Here is a 25,461-nt window from a genome sequence, read left to right as displayed (position 1 = left end):
TTGCCTGAAATGCTCCCGTGTGAGCCATGGTCTTGGTTACACTCTGAACGGGTGAAAAAAACATGACTTTTGTTAGAATGACAGGCAAGCAGCAGAAGCAGTTTAACCCAAATCCTTTTGTAGATATTGGAAAGTCATAAGCCTAGAGATGACACTGGCACATTCAACATGCTGTGTGATCTGGGACTCTGTTGCTTGTATCACTGTGTGAATGTGTGTACAGTGTAAACATTTTATGAAGTGCAGTTTCTGATCCATCGGTCTGTCTGGGCAAGAATGTCCCTTGATACTAAAAAGAACAGCAATCAGGACAGAATTGGTCAATGCGGCATGTCTAATGGTAGGAAGATATTTGAAGGACTCACTACAGACACAATAGGCTCTCTAAATAGCCTCTTTGCACCCGGAGTCTTATTGCAAACAGGTTCATTAAGGAGAGACATTCTGACACACAGCATCACAGTAATGAAAGTAGCTCTGTTTTTCTAATATTGTGTCTTGCCACTTCAGTTATGCTGCTGGTACAAGATTTCCCTTGTGTTGTTGTATATTTCTCTAGAAAAAGAATCACTCTTCATAGAATATACAATTATTTTGTACAGGAATATATAACTCATACCTAAGAATCTGTCCTTCCTGTTTATGTGCACTAGTGCAAAAATAATTGGCAATCAAATCTTCAAAACCAAAAATGTTTTTACCTTTGATTTGAAAAGCTTATATATGTTAAAATGGTTATAACAAAAAAAATATATATACATACAGTTGTAATATACTTTCATGAATATACAAAATCAGATAAAATGTTGTTCATGACCACTTATAAAATGAATATTAGTAAACTTTTTTCCCCGTGAGGTACTATGGTTTGTTTTGCTTCTCTTCTTTTAGCACTGAAGTATAAGTTCATAGGGAGGACAATCAAAAGGTTATAGTTTATCCTACTTTACATATAACTAGTGTGTGACTAAAGGTGTTGGATTGGCTTAATGTATACTTTGAACATTATGACCATGGGGGGAAAAAAGGTAATATTGGTTTAAAAGTGGATATGGAAAATTTAATGTGCTCGAGTGGGAACAATGGCATATTAAAAAAAAAAAAAATTCATGACACAGATCTAATAATTCACTTGCCCCTGTAGGAATGGGGTATCGGCTCTGATGCTGCTTGGTAGTTTATTTTTATATACGCTCCTGGTCCCTGCTGTATATCCTTCGTATGGGTTCCAGAGAAAAGAAAGAAAATAACCTGTAGGGAAATCAGCTTAGAAACCTTTCATTAAATACATTGTGTTTCATATCATGTCGTTCACAAAATCTCCAGGAAAGATAGGAAGTGTTATCAGACTGCATGTGTAAAATACTATATTTGAATACTATAATTTGCTGTAAGATTAAAGACCAAGGGTATAGACATATTCGTTATTTCATTATTCACTTATACTTGATGGATAATGCTTCAGGGGTTCTTTTCATTTTTTCTTGCCTAGCACAGATATTCAGTTTTAACTTTTTATTTAATGCTGTGGAAAACATTCCTGTTCCCCTAAGCTTTACTGTCCTGCTTGCTTGTTTGCTTTTTAGTGGTGTGATTATTATTCTTTTGAGGGGGTATTATATTGCTTTTATATTCGCTTGTTTATTTGTTTGTTTGTCTGTTTCACAGGCATATGCATTGGTTTACACATAGATAAATTGTACTATATAAAAGAAATTTAAAATTACTTCTTTTGGCAGAAATAGAGAAATGATCTATTTTTGATTGCAAGTAATTATTTGTTTTATCTCAAAGTAAGAAAATTGTAATTAGTTTTGTTAATCTGTATTGAAAAACAAGGTTGTCAGAGTATGTTTTAGAAGGCCCCAACAATTTGTCACCTTTTTTGACTGTTCATGAAGCATAGGTTCAAAGAGCAAAATTTGGCCTGTGAATGCCTTCTGCACATAAAAAAAGTTCATTAAACAACAAAAAGCAAACTTAATCTGTGGAATACATTATGGATTTTTTGTTAAGTGTTATTACATGATAAATTGTGCATTTTCTTATGTGATTATATTGGATGCAGAAAATCAGCTGCATTTGCACAAAAGGTAATGCTTGTATTGTTGTTTGAGTTTGTGGAGGGCCTAAAAATGGCTTGGTGTTGTGGTGGTGTTACTGACAATGAGCTTCTTACTCTTCCCTTATTTTTCTTCCCTCTTTTCCCTATCTGCTTATATATAAGTAGACTTCACTTCTCAATTTGCTAATTTAGTATTCATCAGAGGTTCTCATACACAAGGAGTGGCACAAACTACAGCATTTTGTCATTCTAAAGACCACAGGCTCAAACTCCATCTAATTCATGCAGAAAAGGTGGCTCCTCTGCCTGTTACCTCCTCTCTGGCTGAGTGGCATTGTCTACCATGTAAGTTATGATTCTGTAACAGTACAATGTTGTATGAGTTCCTCTGCATTTTCTTCATCGTGTAGTGCTACAGGAAAGGAAAAAAAAGATATGCCAACATACATGGGGAATATTTTGTGCCCTCTCAGCTATCCAGGTCCAGAAGAGTCATATCCTTTGAAGAATAATCATGACAGATGAAAATGGAAGTAGTCCTCTCATGCCTCCAGAGCTTGTTCCCCAGCAGCAGTAATACTACTGAATTCTGTTTAGCCATGTGTTTGTCATCATCTCAGTTACTGAGTAATTTCCATGACTCCTCTCTTTAGCCATCTATACTGTTAAATTATTACAATGGAAATTAAATGCCATAAAAAATATTGTTTGGGTATTAACACCTTTGTAGCACTCTGTCTAAAAGTTGGAAGGACATGGAATCTTTGTCTTCTTTCTTTTTCTTTCACCTGTATAAGTTTCTTTGGTTTTCCATTGTATGAGGAAGGTGGTCTCCAAGAAGCCAGCCTTGCATATTGTGTTTGGTGTAATGAGGATCAGGCAGGTCTGGTTCCTTTTACTTTCAGGTTTGTAAGCCAGCTTCTAGGGTTTTATTCATTGAGAATGCACACACTTTTTCCTCCAGATATTGACGGTCTATAGTAATAGATGCCCGCTAAAACAACCAGGGGAATTCTGAAACAGGTGCTTGGCTTGCTCAAACTTTGTATTTAGTCCAATATTCCTTTGAGAAAATGTGAGGCAGGAGCTACCTTGAGGTACTGTCAACAGTCTGTGCTAGTAAACTGACAAATGCTGTGTTCTGTGATATAGGTAGCGTAAATATTTGTTTTTTAAAATATCCTGTGCTTCTTGTCCCAAAGCTATGTTATTCAAATCAACAAGTCATTCATACAGTGGTCTTCACCACATGTACATAGATAGAAAAGTGTCTGTAACCACCTGTGTGGGTGTTCGGAGGCACCAACATGGAATTACAAAATAATGGAATAGTTGAGGTTGGCAGGGACCTCTGGAAGTCATTTTGCCCAATCTCCCTCTTCAGGCAGGGTCACTTGCATCACCAACATCCTGAACACTATGGTCACTGCAGTCAAAGCTGCCTGCAGCCTTCACATCTACGGTGATGTTGCCTTTCCTTATTTGTGACTATGAGGTCCAGCACAGTACCTTTCTGTGTTGGCTGCTCTATCACTTGGGTCAGAAAGTTTCATCAGTGCTCCCCAGAAACCTCCTGAATTGCTTGTACAGTGCTATTTTGTTCCTCCAGCAGTTATTTGGGAAATGTCTTTTGCATGAGGACCAGGGCTTATGACTGTGATGCTCCTTCCAACCGTTTGTTGAAGTCATCATCCAGTTGTTCTTCCTGAAGACAGCCTACAATGGACATCCACTACAATGTCACCTATATTGTCTGCTCCAGGCAGCTGGCCAAGCACCTTTCAGGGTGGGCTGACAGACTGTCAGATTACATAAAGTGTGTTCCTTTCCTTTACAACATGCTAGCAATCTTTTAAAGAGTTAATTTAATGCCAGTGTTTTATCATGCAGTTGTTGCTTTCAGACAAGTCACAGGAAGGCAGAAGGCTCTTTGCTCCTGAGATAGCAACCATGATATTTGAATTTGTTTATTTCCACCGGTTTAGATTGTTTTTTCAATATCAGAAAAGGCAGCTGTGTGGGCTTTTAATCCTTGTATAAAATTCACCTCTGCTGTGCTTACTAAGTGGTATTGACAACTGATAATGACATAGAAGGTGGGAAGTAATAACTAGTGGTGATTTTGCAGGTAGCTTTTCTTTCCTCACCATTCTACTTCCCTGTACTCCCCTATTTCCTGCCCTCTTTCTTGTCTTCCTTTCTTTCCATTCCTCCCTCCTCCACCACCCATTTTTTGTCTCTTTCTTATCTGTCCTTCTCCTCTCTTTTCCTCCTCTCCTCTTCACAGAATTACAAAATTACAGGCTGCTTGAGTTTGGAAGGAATGAACCTCTGGAAGTGATCCAGTCCAAGCTGCCCCTAGAGCCAGTTTTCCAGGACCATGTCCAGATGGCTTTTGAATATCTTCATCCCTTATGATACCACCACAGCCTCCCTGGGCAACCTGTGCCAGTGCTTGGTCACTCCCACAGGCAAGAGAGTGATTCCTGATGTTCAGAAGGAACATTCCGTGTTTCAGTTTATGCCCATCACCTCTGGTCCTGTCACTGGGCACCAATGAAAAGAGTCAAGCTCCATCTTCACTGTGCTACACATCAGAAATTCAGATGCATTCCTGAGATCCCTTTGGAGCCTTTTCTACTCTAGGCTGAACACTCCCACTTCTTTCAGCCCTTCCTCATAGCGGGGATGCTGCAGTCCTTTAATTACTTTAGTGGCCCATGGATTTCTGTCTCATATCAGGAAGCTCAGACCTGGCCTCTGGATTCAGCAGTGCTGAGTAGAGGGAAGGGATCACCCTCCTCAGTCTGCTGACAATGCTTTATCTAGTGCAGTACACCATTACCCTTCTTTGCCACAAGTGACATTGCTGACTGGTGGTTAAGTTGGTTTCCACCAGGACCCATGGATCATTTTCTGCAAAGCTGTTCCCAACTAGTTGTTGCCCAGCATACACTGTTGCAGGTGGTTGTTGCTTCCCAAGTGCAGGACTTTGAACTTCCCCCTTTTGAACTTTGTGAGGCTCCTGCCAGCCTATTTCTCCAGCTTGTTGATTTTGTGCTGGCAGAACAACCTTCTGTCATATCAGCTGCTCCTTCCAGTTTTGTGTAATCTGCAAACTTAGTGAGGGTATGCTCAGCCCCATCACCCAGATGATTAATTAAAACGTTAAACAGTCTTGGCACAGTATTGACCCATGCAGTATACCGCAACTGTTACCCTTCTTTCCATCCCACTTTTTCTTCCCATACTTGCCCCTTCCCAATTTCTCTCCTCCCCTCATACTCTTTCTCTCCTGCTTCACACTCTCCCTTTTCCTCTCCTGGGCCTTCTCTTCTCCTTTTCCCCAGCTGATTTCCATCTGGTCCTAAGTTGTGATGTCTTTGATAACAGTGTTCATGCAGTGACTTGTACTGCTCACATCTTTGATTTAGGATGCTTGACTTAGGCACTACTGTATTACAACAGTCATCAGAACATCAGTGTGAATGTCTGCTTTACATATGCTGCCTTGCAGCCTGATTTAGAGAAGCCAGGGGTTCAGCTGTCTAGGCTGGGAGCAAACTTTTAATGAACTACTCAAAAATTTTGTGTATTGACATTTGTCAAAATCTTTTTACATTATCTATTCCAAACACCTTGGTTTCCTTCCATTCCTTAATATTGCCAGTGGTAGTCAAGATTTCTGAAAATAGATAAAGTGTGGGAATGAGTTAATGATTGACCACTGGAACAATCAACTAAGTAGTTATTCTTTAAAAAATTCTTTATTTGTCACAATATGGACTGGTGCTGTACTGCTGCACCAGAAGATTTGCTAAATTATATTGGAAAAGGCAGAGCAAGAGGGGCATTCTTTCCCAATTTCCCCCTATGTTTCTCTGTTTTGCAGATGTAACTAGAATTTTTCTTTAAAATATTTATGTTTGTGTGTGTCCATGTATGAAAAGACGTTGTTATACTTTTACTTCATGTGTACTTTAGAGGTTCTGCCCCAAGGTGGTACTAATAAATACTGTTATAACACAGTTGTAAGGGATCTTACACAATTATTTTTTAATATGCTCTTCCCATCTTCTCTCTTTTTTTCTGATGGTGTGGTGTCAGACATGGCTTTAAAGCTGTCTAAATTAGATCATGTTTTCACAGTGTCTGACAAAACTTGGGGATGGTCCTGTCTGTGAGTAAGATAAGAAGACACTTCTGGTTTTTGAAATAAACTTAAGCTCTTCAGCAGGTGCAAGAGCCCTCAGTGCTCCAAGGGGAAGTTTATGAAAAGTTGAAAGAAATTAACCTCAATTAAAAGGAATATTGATTGATAGTTACGGACTTAAATATGATACACTGCTCAAGAAAAAGCTCTACATTAAAAGGACATTAAATTTCTGATGGAAAATACTAAACTGGAGAAATTTGCCACAGAGGGTGAAATGTAAAATTTTTTGCATCTCTTTCTATTATCTAACAGTAATAGGCCATAGTACAGAATTAGTTAAGAATATCCACTCTTGAGACAAGGTATTAGGATTCTTCACGGTGTATTCTCATGTTGGTTTGCTGAGATTTTGTTGCTCAGCAGTCATTAACTATGTAAAACGGAAAATCTGGGCCCCTTCAGCTATGAATATCTGTTTTTTGTTTTCCATTAGTTTGTGCTTAGTTTCTTAGTATTTTTTTACTTTGAGATAAAATTCTTTGAAGTTCTGTAAGCAAATAATGACAGTTTAAGCAGTTATCAGTCATATAAGGAAATGATCTACTAGACAGTACAAACAATCATTTAATAGATGTGTGTGTGACTGGAATCTTAGAACTTCAGCTGTAATTGACACCAATTGGTCTTATCAATTGAAAGTGAAGAACGCCAAAATCATTACTTGCATTCGACAACCATAATAGTCAGTTAAGTTTAGTATTTGTCCACGTGGATCAGTGATAACAGATAACATTGTTCATACATTCACTTTCAGTACTTGTCAGGTGGACAATACTCTTCTGCATCATCTGCTGACACATTGTATTCAACAGGAATATGTTTTAGGTAAAAGCTTGCAGCTATCCACAGTAAGCTGCATGAAAAGCATTGTCCCTTTCTGCAGCCCAGGAGATATCTCATACCAATCACAATCTGAAACACTTAGAGGTGATATTTTTAACTGTTAAATGTGTCAATTCCTTTTGAAATACATATACTCAGTTCTGGTAAAAAAGTGAATGGTAAAAAAGTGAATGTAAGTAGGATAAAGAGGTTCTTTTGACTCCCTACTGGCAGCAGCTGCTGTTAAGATTGGGAGTCAAGGACTCATCTTCTCCACTGGGAATCTGCAACTTTTGAATTTTTTTCCTTCTAATTCTGTCTAGAGCAAAGAAGAAAGAGAAGTGATAATTCCTTTGGAAAGCCACATTTCACAACCATCTGTTAGGTGATAATACTTGTGTTCCCAGAGAATTAGCATGGTTGAATCCCATTGAGTGCAGTGACACAGCTATAAGCTCAGTGAAGCCTTGCCGTAAAAAGTGACAGTCCTTTGAATAGCAAGCAATGTTATACTGTTTGTTCAATTTATTTTAAGTGTAGTTTCTTTATGGTAATTTAATATCAGAATGTCTTTTAATAACTCTGTATTACACAGGAATGTATTTATTTGTGAGAAAGCCTTTGCAAAGAGGTGGTTTTGAAGTCCAGAGTAATTTTTAGTATACTGGAAATGAGGCGGCAGAGTGAGAGAAGAGTGTATGACATAACTGTAATAAATCTGCAAGTTGTGAAGCAGAGCACAAATGTTTACAAAATTAGAGTAGGACTGTAAATTGAGAGTTGTCTTCTGTGTTTTAGTCCAAATTCAAGAAACTGAAGAATCTGAACAGAGACAATGTTTCATGGCAAAAGCAGATGTTCTGCTCTGTCTTTCACAAGTGTCTGATGAAGCTTTGAAAGTTAAAAGAGGGACAAAATATGTGTGGCCACAACAGATTTGGGGTTAAGTTGGTATGTATGTATGACAGAAATATTTATTATTTGGAAGGGTAGCAGGGATCATGGTAACAGCAGGATGATCTGCTGTGACCCATATCAGTGCTTTTTGTCAGAGCAGGCAGCAGGTTATGCCTAAGTATTAGCATTGATAAAGCAAAGCAGAGCACTCAGGAGAATTATGTGTTTAGTGGTCAGGACTTGAGACTTTCTCTCTTAAAGAGAATGAGTAGGGAACAGTGGGAGAGGGGCAGAAGAGGATGGGGAAAAAGAGAGAGAGAAGGTCAGGGAATAAAGAATCTGAGACACTTTCCTTATAACTAAGTTTTCTGCTATAGATCTGTATCTGTGATTTTCCCACAGCTGTAGGAAACCATTTGTTACCATGACCTTTCTGCCATCTCTTTTCCTAGTCTCACCTAGAAAGTAGAGGAAAAATCACTTTTCTCAGTGTGCTGGAACAACTTTAAGGGTTTTCCATTGCTACTGTTCATCATCTGTCTCCTGATAAGCATTTAAATACTGCAAGTTTGATGAATGTTGCATTCGTGTATTTGGTACTGTTGAGTTCCTCAAGCAAGATGGTGGAATGCTTGGTTGTGACTGTCAACTGCTCAGATACGACCTTGCTAGAAAACTGTTAACTTGTTATAGTACTTTACCTGTAGTGCCAAATCAGTATTACTTTAGATGGGATATTTTTTCTTCATATTCCTGCAATTGGCCTTTGAGGCACAAGTGGTGGCATCTCTGAGACAGGCAGGAAAGCAGGGGGGAATGGCAAGCCTCCAGTGGAGCATTGGCAGTTAACTAAATCTGGATTACAAAAAAAGTTTGGGAATCTCACAAACTACTGTATGATGTATGTACTTAATTTAATTTCCTATTATTTCAGTTGAAGGAAATTTGATACTTTATTAGATAACAGGCTGTTTGCTAAGGTCACAGATTAAAACTGGCAGTTGCAAAAAACCCCCTGAATTTTATTCAGGTAAAATAATAAATCATTAGGTATCTGGAGGATTTGATCAGTGATTTGAGAAAGGTATAGCACTGCAACTATAAAAGAAAATGTTCTAATGTGTTAAAATTTTCTCACAAAAGCCTTATAACTAGAAAAGTGTATCTGAATAATCTTACACTGCAAAGTAAGGGATTGAATAGCAATGCATATATGTGGGGATAATGTTTTCACACTTTTTTTTTAAATAGAGAGTTTTATTTCTGTCAGCACGTAGGCAAAAAACACAACCATTTGTCTAACGGTCCATTTCCATGTGCTTTGTGAATGTATATCCATACTTGTGTACATAGCTCCCACAACTTTACCCTCAATGTACATACTTTTGTTTTTCAATGGAAAAAACAAATTTTTAGAGGCTAAGAGTTCAGAGTGTATTAACTGAAAATAAAATTGACTAAGTTCTCTTAGATGAGTTAGAGGAACATTCTGTGCTGTGTCTTTGTTTTCTATAAGCAAAAATAAAATCTGCAAGCCCATTGGAGTTTTAAATATGATATAAATGTCATACATAATCATAACAAATATGCAAAATGTTTTCAAACATTTGTATTGTATGGAAGCAATTACTGGCACCAACCGTATCACACACCCCTCCGATGGGCTAAGGCCAAAAGAAATGAAGGTCTCTAAACAAAATTACTTTGTGTAGGCGAGAAGAGAGTGAGTTTTAACTTTTATTGTGGAGCAACACAGAGTCATATTTTAATGCAAATCACATACTATGTAACAAAAATGAATACTAAACAAATACTCCATGTTAGGCTTTTGATACTTTTTCTGGTCTTTCTTGTAATTCTCTATCACAAGACTTGCAAAGGAAACTCTTACATTTTCATAGTAGAAATCTTTAAGTTATGACAACTATAAATAAAAATCTAGCAGGAAGTTACTTCTCCATTCGTTTTGCAGCCAGCTCTCTGGTTGCTGAGATAGTACATTGCACTTTTTCTCAGCATGTTAATTTTACTTCTGATAAACCAACACTGCCTCATGCTTCCATTTTATATCTGTAGATCTGTATATATTTATATCTGTAAGTTATTGTTATTGCTCTTCCAGGTCTACCAGGTCCTTTGTTCAGTGATGCATTTGCAATTGTGGGTGTTCAGAGCAGCCTTCTGAGCAGTTCTGTTTTCTGACATCAGTGAGACTATCTATAACACATGGCTTGTACACATGGAATGGAAACAAGTACTCCATGTTGTCTACTTCAAATAGATGCTTATTTCCATTCAGAGACATACATTCTCTATTGTCTCTATAAGTCTCTACTGACTTTCACATTCCTTGCATAGGTCTTTCCTCCAAACTTAGGCTCTTGCTGATCTTTGAAGCTTCTAATGCTTGCTGTCTTAGGAGTATTCATGCCCCTCAAGAGGCCTGGATGCCTTGTGTGCATTAGTTGTGTCCCCTTCCATGTCAGCTGGTCTAATGAAGGACATAGCTTTTTCTGGCAATTTCTCTTTTTCTGTCTTTTAAAAAAAATGAGTCTGTCTCTCCTCATGTCTTGGCCTCTTAATGTTGGCAGCTGTGCTACCTTATTGCACATAGACCAAAAGCCTCAGGAGGCAAACCCAGAACATTTTACCATCTTTTTTGTAAAACTGCAGCATCACTTCTCTGAGGAAATACTTTTTCTGCTGTGACTTGTCATAGTAAAATAGTGACAGTTGGGATTTTCCCCAAAAAGATGTAACTGTTGTGTTCTTGCTTTCATGGGCATGCACTTGACTCTTTACGCGGCCCTTTTGCTGTCATGTGTGATCATGTGTGTGGTCTGTTCTGCATGAAGCAATATACCAGGTGAATTCTGAATAAGGGACAATCCTTCATTGTGTAAATTCAAGTAAGTTGTTAGATTTTGCTCCCTAATGTTTTCTGTAACAATATAAGCCATATAATAAATCTTGATGTGACACTCATGATTTGTTAAAATCAACAATTAGGAGGTCACAAGCAAAGGGCACTGTCTGTTTTGATCTGTAGGTTAATAGAGCATCATCTCTCAATGCTGCTACTGAAAGAAGAGGACCTTTGTGAGGAAAATGCAGTAGCAGTGGGTGTCATGAACATTGTATCTCTGTGGAGACAAATAAGTGTTGTGTTTAAAAAGTTTTGGATAAAATAATTTTGGGACTATGGATTATGCATCCGATTACAAACTAGAAAGCTGAAAGGAGAATAGAGATGTAGGTGAATACTTCTGTTAGGGCATGAGGTGCATGGAACAGATTGGGATGCGATTATTTTACACTAAAATGAGACACAGTATTTGTATGTGTATGGGCATTAGGAAAGAGTCTGGGGATATAATGTTGTACTGAGGACTACACTTCTGTGATTTTTATGATCATCAGAATCCCTGTGAGCCTGTAATTTAGTTACCCATCTCAAATTATCAGAAAGTATATAGAACAGAGTGGATAAAACAGAGAGTACAAACCCTTGTCCTGCCCCCTCAAAATTCCTTCGGAGCTTCTGGGTGAATTCCAGTTAAAAAAAAAAAAAAAAGGCACTCCCTTTTGGCTGGAAAAGAGAAATTTTAACTCATGTGTGTATGTTGACAGTCAATGATGCTGTGTGGGTGCATGTGCATACACACATATTTTGATACACATACACACAGAGAGACGGACTCACAGACACACACTGGTTGGGCAGATACTAGAGTAATGCCTTTGAATGCTTTTTTCTAATTTGGTGTGATGAACTATGTGTGCATCCTGTAGGGTAAAATACTTATTAAAATAATTATTAATTCATTCTTAAAATAATATTTGTCACTTGCCCAAGTAATTTGCATATAAGTAATTTTTTAGAAGTAAATATTTTCTGTATCTGTGTTAGATAGCTGAAGCATAATTCTGTCTTTATATACAGCTTAAAGACACATCCTCAGAAGTGACTTGTAAATTTGGTTTCCTGATTTAGGACCTGTCAAGCTCTGATTACTCTAACCATTCACTGCTGCGACAGAAGTCAGCTGGAACAGCAAATCAGTACCTACGAGCATTCAATTAGGCTCCCCAAAACTGAATCCCTGTAGGGGAGACTGGGTATTTTTCTCTATGAAGAGGTCATATGATATGCTATTAAATTGGCCTGGATTAGAATACAAAAATGTTTATTTCTTGGTTTCTTAATGTACGAGAAAAGGTACCTCACTGAAATATTTTTCTGTAGCTTCCATGCATACCCATAATGTTCAGGCGTGTTCTTACTGTCTACAAACCATTTTAATTGCGTGCAGTTTCATGATCGTGTTATGGCAAGTGTGGTTGGATTTGTAGTTACAGCATGGCTTTTCTTCTGTGCTCACATAAGAGGGAGTGCCCATGGCAACCTTGTCTGTGAATGAAGAAGAAATTTGCTACTTAAACAGTTTTGTTTTCTATATGATTCATCAATTTTTTTTTTTTTTTTTGAGGTAGTAAGGTAATAGGGCAGTTGGATGTACAGTAAGTATTGGGGTTCAATTAATTTTATACTAATAATACTACACATCAGCATAAAAAAAATCTTAGTTCTTTCTCTACTTGTCCTTGGATTAAAGTAAAATAGGGACCAGATTACAAATAACAGTGAAGTAACTAATAGTATGTCTGTTTAAGAGTCAGCTAATTCAGATCTTAATGTTAATATCATTATTGTCTTTAACTCTCATAAAGATAGGAAGTGTATGTATTGTCAACAGACTTTTTTTGGCAAAAATCTTCTTGTTCCCCCATGGGGGAAACTTTTAAAAATATTGACAGAAAATGGTTTTATTGATTTTTTTTTTTTTGTTTGTTTGAGTTAATGGATTTTTATGTCCAAGGCAAATTTTCCTATCACCTACAGCTATCACCACCTGTACTGAATTTTATGAGTTCAGTTATTAGGGTGAATTACAGTGTATTGCTCTCTTTGATAAGCTTTTGTTGCTTTTATTTTATAATTAAGTCCTTAGCAGCCTTTCTCTACCTTCAAGGTTCACTTCATTCAGCTGAAAAATGAGACAAGGAAAGGTAGAGAAAATGTTCATAATTGAAAGTTTTATAAATAGATTTTTTATAGATGCATATGTATATTTAAAAAGCTTGACCAAATGATGACTTTGACAAAGATTTAACAAACCAGGAGTGTGAAGTGTTCTGTAGGCTAACAGTTTTAATGGGTTTATCTTAGACAGTTCTTCTTTCACAGTTGTGAAAGTGTCAGTTAATAATTTACCCATCCCAAGACGCAGTGGAAGCAATCACACTCTGGAGCGAGGTACTCCTGGGCCTGCTGCGGTGCTGCAGCTCATCTTGACTCTAGAAATGTGCCATTGGATGCGACATCAGCACTGTGTCTGCACTTTGACAAATGAAGTCTTGTAAGAGCTAAATAAGGCATGGGAAGTTTTGGAAGAGCAAATAGCTCTTCAGCTGATTTCTGCAGTAGTGGATTACTGTAAATGTCTATCTGCTGCACATCAGAGGGAACACAGGTTGAAATTAGAGGATTTGGGACTTTTTGGTACCATGTTTTGGGGTGGGTTTTCTGGTGTTTTTTGTTGTTGGGCTGGTTTTGTGTGTTGTTGTTCCCCCCCCCCCCCCCCCGAAAGGCCCCCAACCTCCCCCAAAAACCCATCAGAACCCCCCAAACCAAAAAACAGCAAAACAAACAAAAACCCAAATCAACTTCCCCCACCCCCCCAAAAAAAACCCGAAAAAACCCCAAACAAACGAAGAACCCCAACTGAAACAAAATCCAATGCAGAAAATGTTTATTAAAAAAAAAAGAGTACATTTTCTGCTTAGATGATATATTGCAAAAGCCAGAGTTTTCTACCAGAAATGTAAATGTTTAACATAAAAAAACTCTGAAATACAGTACTTTTACCATCACCCTTTACCATGCAATTTGTTCAGATGCAGTTGTTAACATAAAATCGCAGTAGATTAGGCAATATTTATGTGAATTTTATTCCAGCATTTACTCATTGAATTATCCTGTACTACTGGGATGGTAAGTTTTGTAATTTGTTTTCCTCTATATGAAGAATGTTTCTCCACAAATATTCACTTTTGCATGCATATTTTTTTATTAGACATTATGCCATTCTAAAGATTTACAGTTATTTAATAATGATTTATTACAGTAATTTATCCTGCCAGCTGTGGCATACTTTTACTGGAATTTGTAAATCAAATGTGCATTGAAATTCACTAGAAACATGCATTTCAGATTCTAATGAAATGTACTTCAAAATTGTTTTTAGAAGTGGGCATCTATATGAATGAACAGCAATTTCCGGCTTCTATTGTTATATATAAACTTTTCCTCCACCTGTTTTATTTACTTCCCAGTCCTGGATGTTTTACTTACTACAGGATTAGTGAGTCTTGATGCTGCTGTGTGGAACAAACAGCAATTAAACTGTAGAGTCATTGACTTGGTCCTCTAAGGCATCAGTATCAAGTCACGTACCTGACCTGCAGTGATCAAGTTGCATTAAGGATTAGGAAGAAAATCTGAGAGCAGTTTCAGTGTACTTCGAATTCCTGTCTCTGTGTTGTGACAGAAAGTGTATGTCTTGAATTTAGTGAGTCATAAGAGACACTGAGTGAAATTAGTATTTGAGGTGACTGAAAAATATGTGTATGCTTGTGGTGGGGGTAAAGAAGGAAGAAAGCATCAGTAATTTTACAATATTTTGTAGAACATTAACAGTACTTCTACAGGAGTATTGCTTCATTTTCAGCTCAACTATAAACTCTACATTTAGTTCATTTTAAAGCTCTGGTGGAGCATCATGCCAGTAACTCTCTTTTAAGTTTGTATTCTGATACCTGCTATTCTTGACTCTTTGAAAATCTGTCGTGGACTCTGAGTGTGAAGCACTTTTTAAAATTCCAACCCTGTGTATCAGTTTCCCAATAGTAAAAATCAGGATGAGATAATTCCTTTCTTCTATCTGTTGTCTCTTTTGATTATTCAAGCTATAAACCTTTCTAGACAGGAATTCTCCTTTTCTTTTCTTGTAGACCACTCAACACAACTGGAGCAGGGAGATGGGATCAGCCTAGTTTCAAGTCTCAGGCTTTGCTTTAATACATATAGGATGTAGCTAACAGCAATGAAACCATCTCTCAGTTCTTGTGTAAATAACTCTGAGAGAAATTGTCTACAAGTGAAAATTCAAAATAGCTTCTTAGAGAGTTTTATTTTGTGGGTTCAGTTCTGAGCTAAAAAAAAGCATCTGTTACTTCATACCTTGTGAAAATCAGCTGCTGTGCATGTGTATACAATTATAGGACTCTAGCTTTCCAGATAAGCATGTTTTGTTGTTTATCAAAGATCAGAAATAAACTTTGAATGAATTCAATACGACATGTTAGGATATTGAAAGATTGCTTTATAATTTTTTTGAAAGTAAAATTGTCAAGACAGGATTCAAGAGAAAGAAAGGATGGGAAGTATAACATTTCTAAATGAGTAGCCGAAGATTTAAATTACCATCTCTGAAATCGTGAATGCATTATAAAAACACATAAGCAAAAAGACAATTTAAGTACATTCACCAAAAAGCAATTCAGTATAAAAAAATGGTAAGTCACTGGTTGAAAAACATTTAGAAATTTATTCCCATTTCCTGTGTAGGGATGAGATAACTTTGCAGTGTGATTGCAGGAGCATTCCCAGTAGTATGGGAGCTGAGAGTTCAAGGTTAATTTTTAAAATAATTTTTAAAAAGATTGATTTATTTTGTCAAGAACCCTGCATTATTTGAACAGGAAACAGCTGATTTTTTTTTTTATGCTTTCTAAGTATTCTTTTTATGTCAATTACCTTTGTACAGTTCTTCCGTTAAGTGAAGCGTATGACACTATATAGTCTTCCATGTGTTTACATTAATGCTTACCCTGTATTCCTTTTGAAAAGTGACCTGCAAAGCAAATAAACCTGCTTGTGGTCTGATTTTGCTTGGCCTAGCAGTTTTTATTTTTTCTCAATTCTTGTTGTATTAATCTTGTATGTGAGAAGGGAATAAAGAAAAGTTTTCATTGTTCAAATTTCTACATTGCTTTTTTATAGTCTCTTTAATTTAACACTCACCAAGATTTTTCTACTTTGGAAGGCTCAATCCTAGAAGATCAGCTCTCTAGCAAAAGAGAGAAAAGGCAATATTGTGTATTTTTAAGTCAAAATTTCTCCCTCCATCCAAATTTGCTCTTAAGACAAATTTTATCTTTTAAGCAAAATAGGACATACCTCCTTTTCTTGCAGTATTACTTAAGGTGATATTCTACTTTGCATCTAAGACTCCTTCTAAGAGTGACAAGAGAATATCATCCCACCTACAAAAATCCTTCCTTTTTCTAAGGTGAAATTATGTTGAGTTTTGGATTGGTTTGGGTTTTTTGACTTTTGACATGTTCCCAGGTGTCCTGGAAGTGAGTTGGAAGAAAGACAGCTGATAGTTACAGTACTAAACTACCCTATGCTCTAATCACTGTCTCTCTAGTTCTGTTTCTAGCATACAACCAGCCGATAAAACCTACACTAATGCTTCTAATAGGTTACTCTCTTTGTTGCTCAGTATTTCTTTTTTTCAATGGAAACCAAAAGAGTGACCTTAATTTTGGGAAAAGGAGGGAGAAACTCTGGCATCTAACTGCTGGCATCCCGAGGGAACTTGGCAGTTATGACTGATGCTCATCCATTTCCCTTCCCGGTGTTCTTCCTCATCCTTAGAGAATTAACATGAATGCAGATGAATGCCAGGTCTGGGTGAATTTCCTTCACTTCCTGTCAGCTAACTTTGGGATAAATCGGTTGATATTAGTGTCCTGCCTTCACATTTTCCAAGTAACCATCTTATTTTGGGAGCTATCACTCCTTACTGTGATTGAACCTTGCCTATGTTTCCAAGATGTATTTGGCATAAAGTAGAAGTAGCTCTCTTGCAAAATTGGTGAGTTTTTGAAGGGACATTTATGTATCCCACAGGAACGTGCAAACCCAGTTTTCAGATTAAAAGTAGTGAGAAAAGTAATTTAATCTCAGGTCATAAAATGTTTATATCCAAAAGCTGAAGCTTCTGTTTGGTATACAGCACAAGTAAAAAGCTGAAACATCCACAACCCAGGGAAAAAAAGGATTAACAGGCATAGCCTTTTTTTTTCTGGACCTGCAACTTACAATGGGAGATCTTACAAAAATTCAGAATGAAGTAACTTGGCAGTACCAGTCACTTATCTGGTTTCAGAAATGTCTGAGGATTGTCCTGCAGAGGACAATATAAGGTATTTTAGTAAGGAAGAACACATATTAATTCTTCATTATTGTACATGTAATAAAGTTACAAACACTATTGACATGTGACAGAGTGTTTTATTGTGAAACAGTGGTTAGAACTGTCTTTGTGCCTTTTAGGTGCAGGCTAAAGAGAAGAGGAGTCTTCTACATATGAGGGCTTAAGGAGCAACACTACTATCTGGAAAACACTGGTCTCTCCCTTTCTCCCATCCTTTAACACACCCCCCAAAACTCCACCCCTCAAATCCTTGGTGTTTCATAACAGATAGACTTGTAGATGCTTCTTTGGTGACAGCCCTGTAAGTCTGTGGCAATTGCTGTAAAAATGAAATCCAGTTTAGTCTTTAAATAACAATTTAAGGTCCCTGTGGGTCAACTTGTCCCAAGTATGAGAAAGCCAAGGCAGGAACTGTCCATCATGATCTTCCTTTAGAGCATATTTGCCCCTTTTCCCCAAACATTCCTATTCTCTCTTCAGTTGTGTGCATGGTGAAAACCTGAAAGCTTCAATTTCAGGTCTAGTTCCTAAAGAAAACCAGTGTGGTTTATTTGTGGGTTGGGAATAGGGATTTGAACTGGCATGGACTTGTGGGTGCTTTGGGGCTGGAGCACACACAGCTGTGGGTTCCATATACTTGCAATCCAGTATTAATGTGGCTTGTCTGTGAAACCATGGCATCCGCAATGCTATTCAAAGGTCCACGCCTGTGGTGGTTTGGGAACTACTCCCAGCAGGAGAAATTTCAGTTTTTAAAGTTAGTTAGAACAAATTTACAGACATCCAGGTCAGAATAGATAATGCAAAATTCTGCTTATGAGTTTAATTTTAAGAGAGATTCAGACACTACTATACGTGAAAATTTCTTGATACAAACCATTTTGTTGTTTTGCAGATGAACCAAGGAAGAAACAAGTTTATTCACCCCATAATGTCTCAAAATTATGGGAGCACAGCCTCCTACATTGCTAGCATAACCAGTATGCAAATATTGTAGGAATATACTTACAGTGTTTATATGCAATTAGTGTCTCTTCATCTGCTATGGTAGCAGCACAGAGAACATCTTTTCTGTGGGATGGAAAAGAGAAGTACATATGCTGATATGCTTCCAAATGTACTAAGCATTTTCAGATAAATTTGCCTTTAAGAACTGCATGCTTTCCACAACTTTTAAAATGTGAGCCAACTCATGTTTGTTATTTATGAAAGTATGAATGAATTACTAAAATTAGGAATATTTTTTCATTCTATGTTGAAGCCATTTCTTAAGAAATTCACCCAGACTATTGTCTTGTATATTAAATTTAACAGTATAGGAAGTATTTTTAGATCACTTTTTATTGTAAATTCTGCCCCTGCAATTGTGTGATTTAATAAAGAAATGATTTTGTATAGTATCTTTCACACAAACTTTATCTCCAAAACACTGTGCAGAGTTAATAAAGTTAAAAGTTTTTTTCCTTTTTACTACAAGTTAAGAGACCCAGACACAAGAACAGAGACATATTGTTTCCAGATGAAGGCTGAAAATAGATGGAGAATGAGGGAGAGAAATGCAGCACGGTGGTTCCAGATGGCAGGCATTGCAGAGGAGAAGGTTCTTGCAGCCATGTTGGCCAGAGTGTACAAAAGGACAAAAAAGGAATCTGATGCCAAGCAGAGGAAGCTGAAATATAGAGTAATGAAAGTAAAAATGTAGGAAATTTGTCAAATATTTTTAAAGCAAGTAAGTCTTTTTGGGTTTCGGTTGGTTTTGTTTTGTTTTATTTTTTTTTTTTTTTTTGACTGAGTGAAGAGCTGGATTTGTTTGTGTGAAATGAGGATATTTCAGGTGAAAAGATAATATAAAACCTTAGTTTTACTGATGCTCTGTACTCATTAGGTGAGAAGAGGGGTTTGGGGTTTTTTTTGGTTGATTTGTTTTGGTATATTTTCAAACAAAATAGTACCTTGTAAGTATTTAAAAGTTTATTGAGTCTTATTGCACTTCTGAGTATCTTATAAATTATTTAATTGTCTGATGGATATGTGGCTACCTAACTATAGGGCATGAAATATGCTCTGTTCCTCTAATACACTAGAGGGGAGACCTGTTTATAAAGTATTTAGTATTGGTTTTATAATGCACTGTTATCAACAGGAGACCACGGAGCTCAAAGATCAATCTCATTTTGGCCCACAGTATTAATGCTGCTTTATGAAACTCTGTGACAGGTCACTTAGACAACAGCTCTTAATGAAAGGACCTTGTGCCAGTGTGTGGTCGTGTGACTGTCTGTTAGTAAGGCATACTTCAGTCGCTGCCAAAGCTGCAGATGAATCTCTTCGTCCAAGTCCCTGAGGTGACTTTGTGGCTGCTGCTACTGCTGGCCAGGTGATGGAGCTCATCATTTCCCCGGTTCTCCAGAGACAAGTGAGACAGAGAATGCTGAGTTCCTGCTAATGCAGCTTTTCCTAATTGTCCAGAGAGATAGTAGGACACTGGGCAGTTCAGGCAATTCTGCGTACTGTGAATGAGTCAGTAATTAGAAAAAAATAGCTGCTCTTAATTCAGTCTTGCATTTGTGCATGAAGTGTCTTTTCAGCTATCTAATATTCAGCTGTTCTGTATACTACTAACCCCTCCCCCCTCCTTTTTAGGTCATTTTAATTATTTAATTAAGACAGACTTATTTTTTAGACACCAAATAATTGTTACTAGGAAGTGGCACAATAGATTGTATTATGCAGTAATTAGATCATAAACTTAGCCTACCCTTAAACCCTTTAGGCTGTTCCAGGATCCAGAGGCCTTGCTTGTCATAGATACAGTTTACTAAAAGGATGAGAATAATGAAATTAACTACCAAAGAATTATTCACTTTGTAAAGGTCTTGTACTAAGGTAACATCCAACAGACAATTTCCACAGTTTTAGGATGTTTTTCAGAAAAGAAACTTTCAGAGTTTAGTATTAAAACCATAAACCTTGCTTAACTCAGATAATCAATAGGTGAAGGATGCTTTAATATAGTGGTATACCTGTATAATAATATAGTGATAATCTGTGGATGCAAACCTGTGTAAATGTGGGGTTTTTCAGATTGAAGTGTTTGAATTCTTCTTCTCAATGACTTACATAAATGAGGTTGATGCATTGTTTGTTTAACAATTGCTGTGAGCTTGCTTGTGTTCCTGTTGAATCTTGAACCTAGGTTCCAGCAGATACAACTGGTTTTGAAGAATTTTATTTTAAAATTTAAATGCAATTATTTTTGTGTTATACATCTTCCTATATTGTATGACGTGTTGGGTTTCCTCTGTCCAATTAATTCTTAGTAAATCAAAACAATGTCTAAATGCCACTATTATTTCAGTGGTGGGCTATATAGACGCTTCATTAAATGCAGAGTTTAAATCAAAGTCTTTTGTATCTGCTGTGCTTTGAATCATATTCTCATACCTTAGCAGTGTTATCTATTACCATTTGGTGTAAACAATTAAGTAATAAATAGATAGTTTCATGTGACAAAAAGACACTGCAAAAACCATGATGTGACATGAAGATTGGATGTGAAACTGCCATATGTGCAGAACAAGCTGCCTTGTTTACCTGTATGCAAATTAAGGAGTTTGCGCCAAATTTTTGCTGGCCATGTAAAATTCTTCTGAGAAAAGCATGGAATTTTTTAGTTTAGTGTTTTATCCACGTATATGTAGTGATTATTATTAGTTAAAAGCCGTGTTCATGTGGAGAATATCTTTAAAACAGTAACTAATCACTAAAAAGATTTAATGGGTGCAATTAACAAACTGCTGTAACTTGGCATTATGTTTGTTTTTTATCAAGTTACTTGTTTTTTAACCTTCTGCATCCTCCATTTCACCTGCATTTCTTATTTATATATGTGTATCTATTGGAATTGTAATTCTTTGATTCCCTCTGCTTCACACGTGTCCTCCTCTGTTGCTGAGCAGGCAAATTAGTATCTTTGAGACATCTCCCTTAAAAAGTAGAGAAACAGAGGGGTGATCTCCCTATAAAAAGGAGTTGCAGATGCCCTGAACTCCCAGTATTGGCTTGTTTAAATTAAAAACCACAAACAAACAAAATGAATGAAAACACCCCACAACCAAAGCAAAACAAGAAATCAGAGTTGTATACTACCATTCACTTTAAGATAACAAGAGCTTTCCTCTAATTTTTGTAATATCCTCCATGTTTATGTTCTTCTCCTTCAAACCTGCAAGTGGACACCTCTGTATAGATGTAATTGTCTTCTCTGTGTGTTTGCTTTTCCTGGATTTCACTTTTCTTTTGTTTCTTTAACTTGTTAAAATGTAGCAGTTGCGTGACTAAAATCATGATAATCTCTGTTTGATGTTTTATCTGCCAGCAATAGGTCACAGTTTTCACCTTACCTTTGCTAGTGTCGTGTCTCAGCAGTCTTCATAAGGGTTCTGTGGTATAGAATGCTGATACATAGTTTGGCAAAGACGTGACTAAGATCAGTTGCAGTGTGACAGCTTGCTAGGAACTTAAGCTCATAACACAAAGACTCATAATCAAAAGTTTTCTTTGAGGATAAGCATCCTGTCACATCACTTACTAAGGAAAAGGATGAATAACCAATTTAGAGTAAATAGTGCTTGAAAATAAGATTTTTAATTAAAGTGAAAACTCTGTTCAGAGTTTTGCCATGCTTCAGTTCAACCTGAAAAATATTTCTAACAAAAAACCCAGAAAAACAGCAAAAAACCAAAAAACCATAACCAGAACAAAGTAAGAGATGTAAAATATAGATGAGGACACTTCCAGAATCTGTGTGAATTAGGCATGCACATCAAAGTGAAAAACATAAATACACAATGCTTTATATATATATAGATATACATAGAGAAGGATTCAGCAAGGACATTTGGAACACAGGGGACCAAAAAATATTCAGTCTCATTGTTGCATGACGACATAATCAGTCCAATGCATTTTGGTTATAAATCAGAAGGTGCCTATTAAAAGTTACAGAAAAATATTTTACAAAGTAGGGATGACAGGGTTCAGAGAGAATACAGTGGTGACAATATTTTTGCTTTTGAATATGGAAATTTGGGTGGATTATCTGTTCAGAGGAGGTTTCCTTTATTACCCCCCCCCCCTTTTTTTCTTTTTTTATTTTAGACATCTGTTAACATTTCATGGAGTCTAACAGATGTTGCAGAGTGAGTCCCTTATATAATTCTTAGGGAGAAGGAGTTGATAAAGAATGACATTACCACGGCTGATTCACCACCTCTTTGAATATGAACATCAAGATGGCTTTGCATAATTTTCAAGTATGATATTATATTCCTGATAGGACACAATTCACAACTTCGTTGTTATCCATGGATAAAGTATTTAATGTGATTGTTACAGTCTCTGCTTACACATTATTGTAAGGAGAAGAATTCTTTCATACTTGGTCAAATACATACTTTTTTGGAGGCAGCGTGGAATACTCGGTTCCGAAATGTCTTTAAAACAACTCAACTATATAAGCTTAGTTGTTTCAGCACAAGCAAGGGCTGATTGTCATGCGATGTGGAGGACCATTTTCATTATTTTGGCAAGAACAGGGACAGTTTTGTCCTGACGAGCTATTAGATGAATAGCAGAATGTGTCACATGAAAAACCACTGATCTTTAACCCAGCTATCTACTTAACCAAGCCTAGAAATGAATAGTGAATGTGGGAAGAGCAAAGGCCAGTTTACTGTCATTACAAATTAGAGAAACTGTTAACATCTGCAGCCAAATGAACTCTGGGAGTTACAGGTACTAGCCAGTAAACTGGCTGAGGCTACAGAGACTTAGGAGAATGATATATACAGACAGGAGTTCAGTAACTGCGTGTGGTGTGTGTATGTATCATTACTATTGAAGATTGGAACATTTGTATAAAAAGACATAAAGTTTTCTGAGTCTTTTCCCTGTGACTTTGGTGAATCTTGTGAATGAACACCAAATATAAGAGACTCTCCTTTAGAATAATTGATTGCTATTTATCTTTAAACAGAATTGTAAATAGTAAATGAAGAGAGATAATAAATCTGTGCTCACTGTTTTATCTTTTTTTTTTCCCAGGAGTCGTCTCAGGGACACTGCTGCATGTACAGTTAATATAAACATTTATACTGAACTCCTAGATGTTTGAAAAACAAATACTGTAAAGATCAGTAACATTTTAAAATGATCAGTTATGGGAATTAATGCTTACAGAAAAACACCATTCTTTCTTGCCCTGCGAGTAGAATCACATTGTCTCCCTACAGTCTTGTTAGCTCATACTAACTGAAATGCAAATTCTTTCCAACTAATTGGACCTCGTTGAACGTACATGTACAGTACATAGTTATATGCATGTAGATTTTTTTTGCTAAATTCCTCTGTAATTATTTTCTTGATTAATATCTAAAGCAGAGACGTGGAACAAAAATCTCTTTAAAGAGTTTACATATTATTGAACATTAAGGAGATAGTAACTGTTGCATGTTTTAACGGCTTAATTAATAATACAGAATAATTGGAACAAAAAGAAGAAAATATTTTTTCAATGTTTAGTCATTTTGAACTATTTGCATTAACCCTTTAACTGAACTAATTAACACTTAATCTGTCAGAGTAATGGAATTTAGAAAGAAGTAGGATAAGTTTACATTATATAGCATGTTCTGCTGGCTAGATTTTCTTCTTGGCATCACCTGGATTTTCTGTAATCACTTTTCCTATCCTTTCTTGCCATATGGTGCATTTCTGTATCGGTAATTTTAAGAAGAGAGACGAACTCAACAAATTATATTTTTAAAAGATTCAGAAAGTAATGTATATAATGTAATTGTCTTTGACAGTAAGTAATAAGTATTATTTAAAATGAAAAGAAAGAAAAAAACTCTAAACACCACATACAGTTCACAAAACACGTAACATTCTCAAAAAACACAGACAACTGCAACTGCACTCTGTTTTAAGTTCCATTAGAACCTGGATTCTGTAGGCACCTCTTCTATTCAGCATCTGGATATTCCCAGGAGGTGCAAATGTAAAATAATTTCACAGATCCTTTTATCTGTCAGCAAAAATGCCATTGGATAGCAGTAAAATACTTGCAGAACATACTCCTGATTAAAAATCTATTGAAAATGAGATTTTTTTAAAATGCTTTTAAAAGGATTTGTTTAAAATACCTTTAGAGCCCTTACCTTGACTATAGTGTTTCAGATTCTCATATGTGCTAGCCAAAGAGGAGACAAAATACTCAGTTTGTGCCAAATTTGTATACTAAAGTTTGGGGTTTACGTTTTAAAAATTTTCTTCTTTCTACCCTCTTCCCTTCCTCCTCAGCTTCCCTCCCCACCCCTCAACCCCCATCCCCATTGCTGCACAGTTAGATGAGGCTTAAACTGCTGCTTGAGGAGGTTGGCTTCTGTTGTAGTTTTCCTGCTTGGTTACTTTTATCTCCTTATTGACTGCTACTTTTCATATCCTTGTTTGAAATTCAGTATTTCTTGTTGGGTTTTCGATGCTGGCATTATTGTGCCAAGCAAGATGCACTAGAGACACTATAAATTTAAGGATGACCTGAGCTGGACTGAGACTGACAGACTAAATTTTGTTTCTTCTCTGTCATGTTAGCGTGGTAGGGGGGAAATACATCTTTTTCAAAACATTCTGAAACTGGGATGTAGAAGTCACACATTTGACAATTAAATGATAGTTCTCCTTTGATACAGTGATCTGAATGAGCTTAGATTTCTTGTAAGGCTGTAGCATTCTGGCCAAGATTTCTGCTTGGGAAGACCAGATTTGGATGTATTAGCTAGTCAGCCTAATAACCCTGTACAGACTGTATTGATTTTCTAGGAGAGAGTTTATGAACTAAATAAACTTGGAGTTGGTGTCTTAATAAACTGCTTCTCTCAGTCTGTCACATTTCGTTACTTAGCTCTGCAGTTTAGGGGAAAAAAAGGCTAATTCTGTTACAGATTGTTCACAGCAGGGTCTCCAAATTAGCCCTTTGTTTTGTAATGCCACCTTGCTTGGGCTGGCTTTGAGCACATTTCTCAGTTTTACCCTAATGAGTTGCAACACTGATA

General features: G+C 36.6%; 1 protein-coding gene across 2 annotated transcripts in view; it reads left to right on the top strand.

The window, feature by feature from the left end:
• Positions 1-25,461, top strand: part of BNC2 (basonuclin zinc finger protein 2) — a 323,583-nt gene that overhangs the window by 66,220 nt on the left and 231,902 nt on the right. The window contains exon 1 of one of the 2 annotated variants that reach the window (XM_069002031.1): positions 12,176-12,219. The exons of the other annotated variant lie outside the window; for it this stretch is intronic. Coding sequence (XP_068858132.1) covers positions 12,184-12,219 — 36 coding nt within the window. The 5' untranslated portion in view covers positions 12,176-12,183. Of the gene's footprint in view, positions 1-12,175; positions 12,220-25,461 lie in introns of those variants that run through there. 2 annotated transcript variants of the gene reach the window in all.

This window comes from Aphelocoma coerulescens (assembly GCF_041296385.1).
Source record: "Aphelocoma coerulescens isolate FSJ_1873_10779 chromosome Z unlocalized genomic scaffold, UR_Acoe_1.0 ChrZ, whole genome shotgun sequence".
NCBI lineage: Eukaryota > Metazoa > Chordata > Aves > Passeriformes > Corvidae > Aphelocoma > Aphelocoma coerulescens.
The sequence above is the reverse complement of the archived record's forward strand: the minus strand, read 5'-3'. Positions and strand labels throughout refer to the sequence as shown.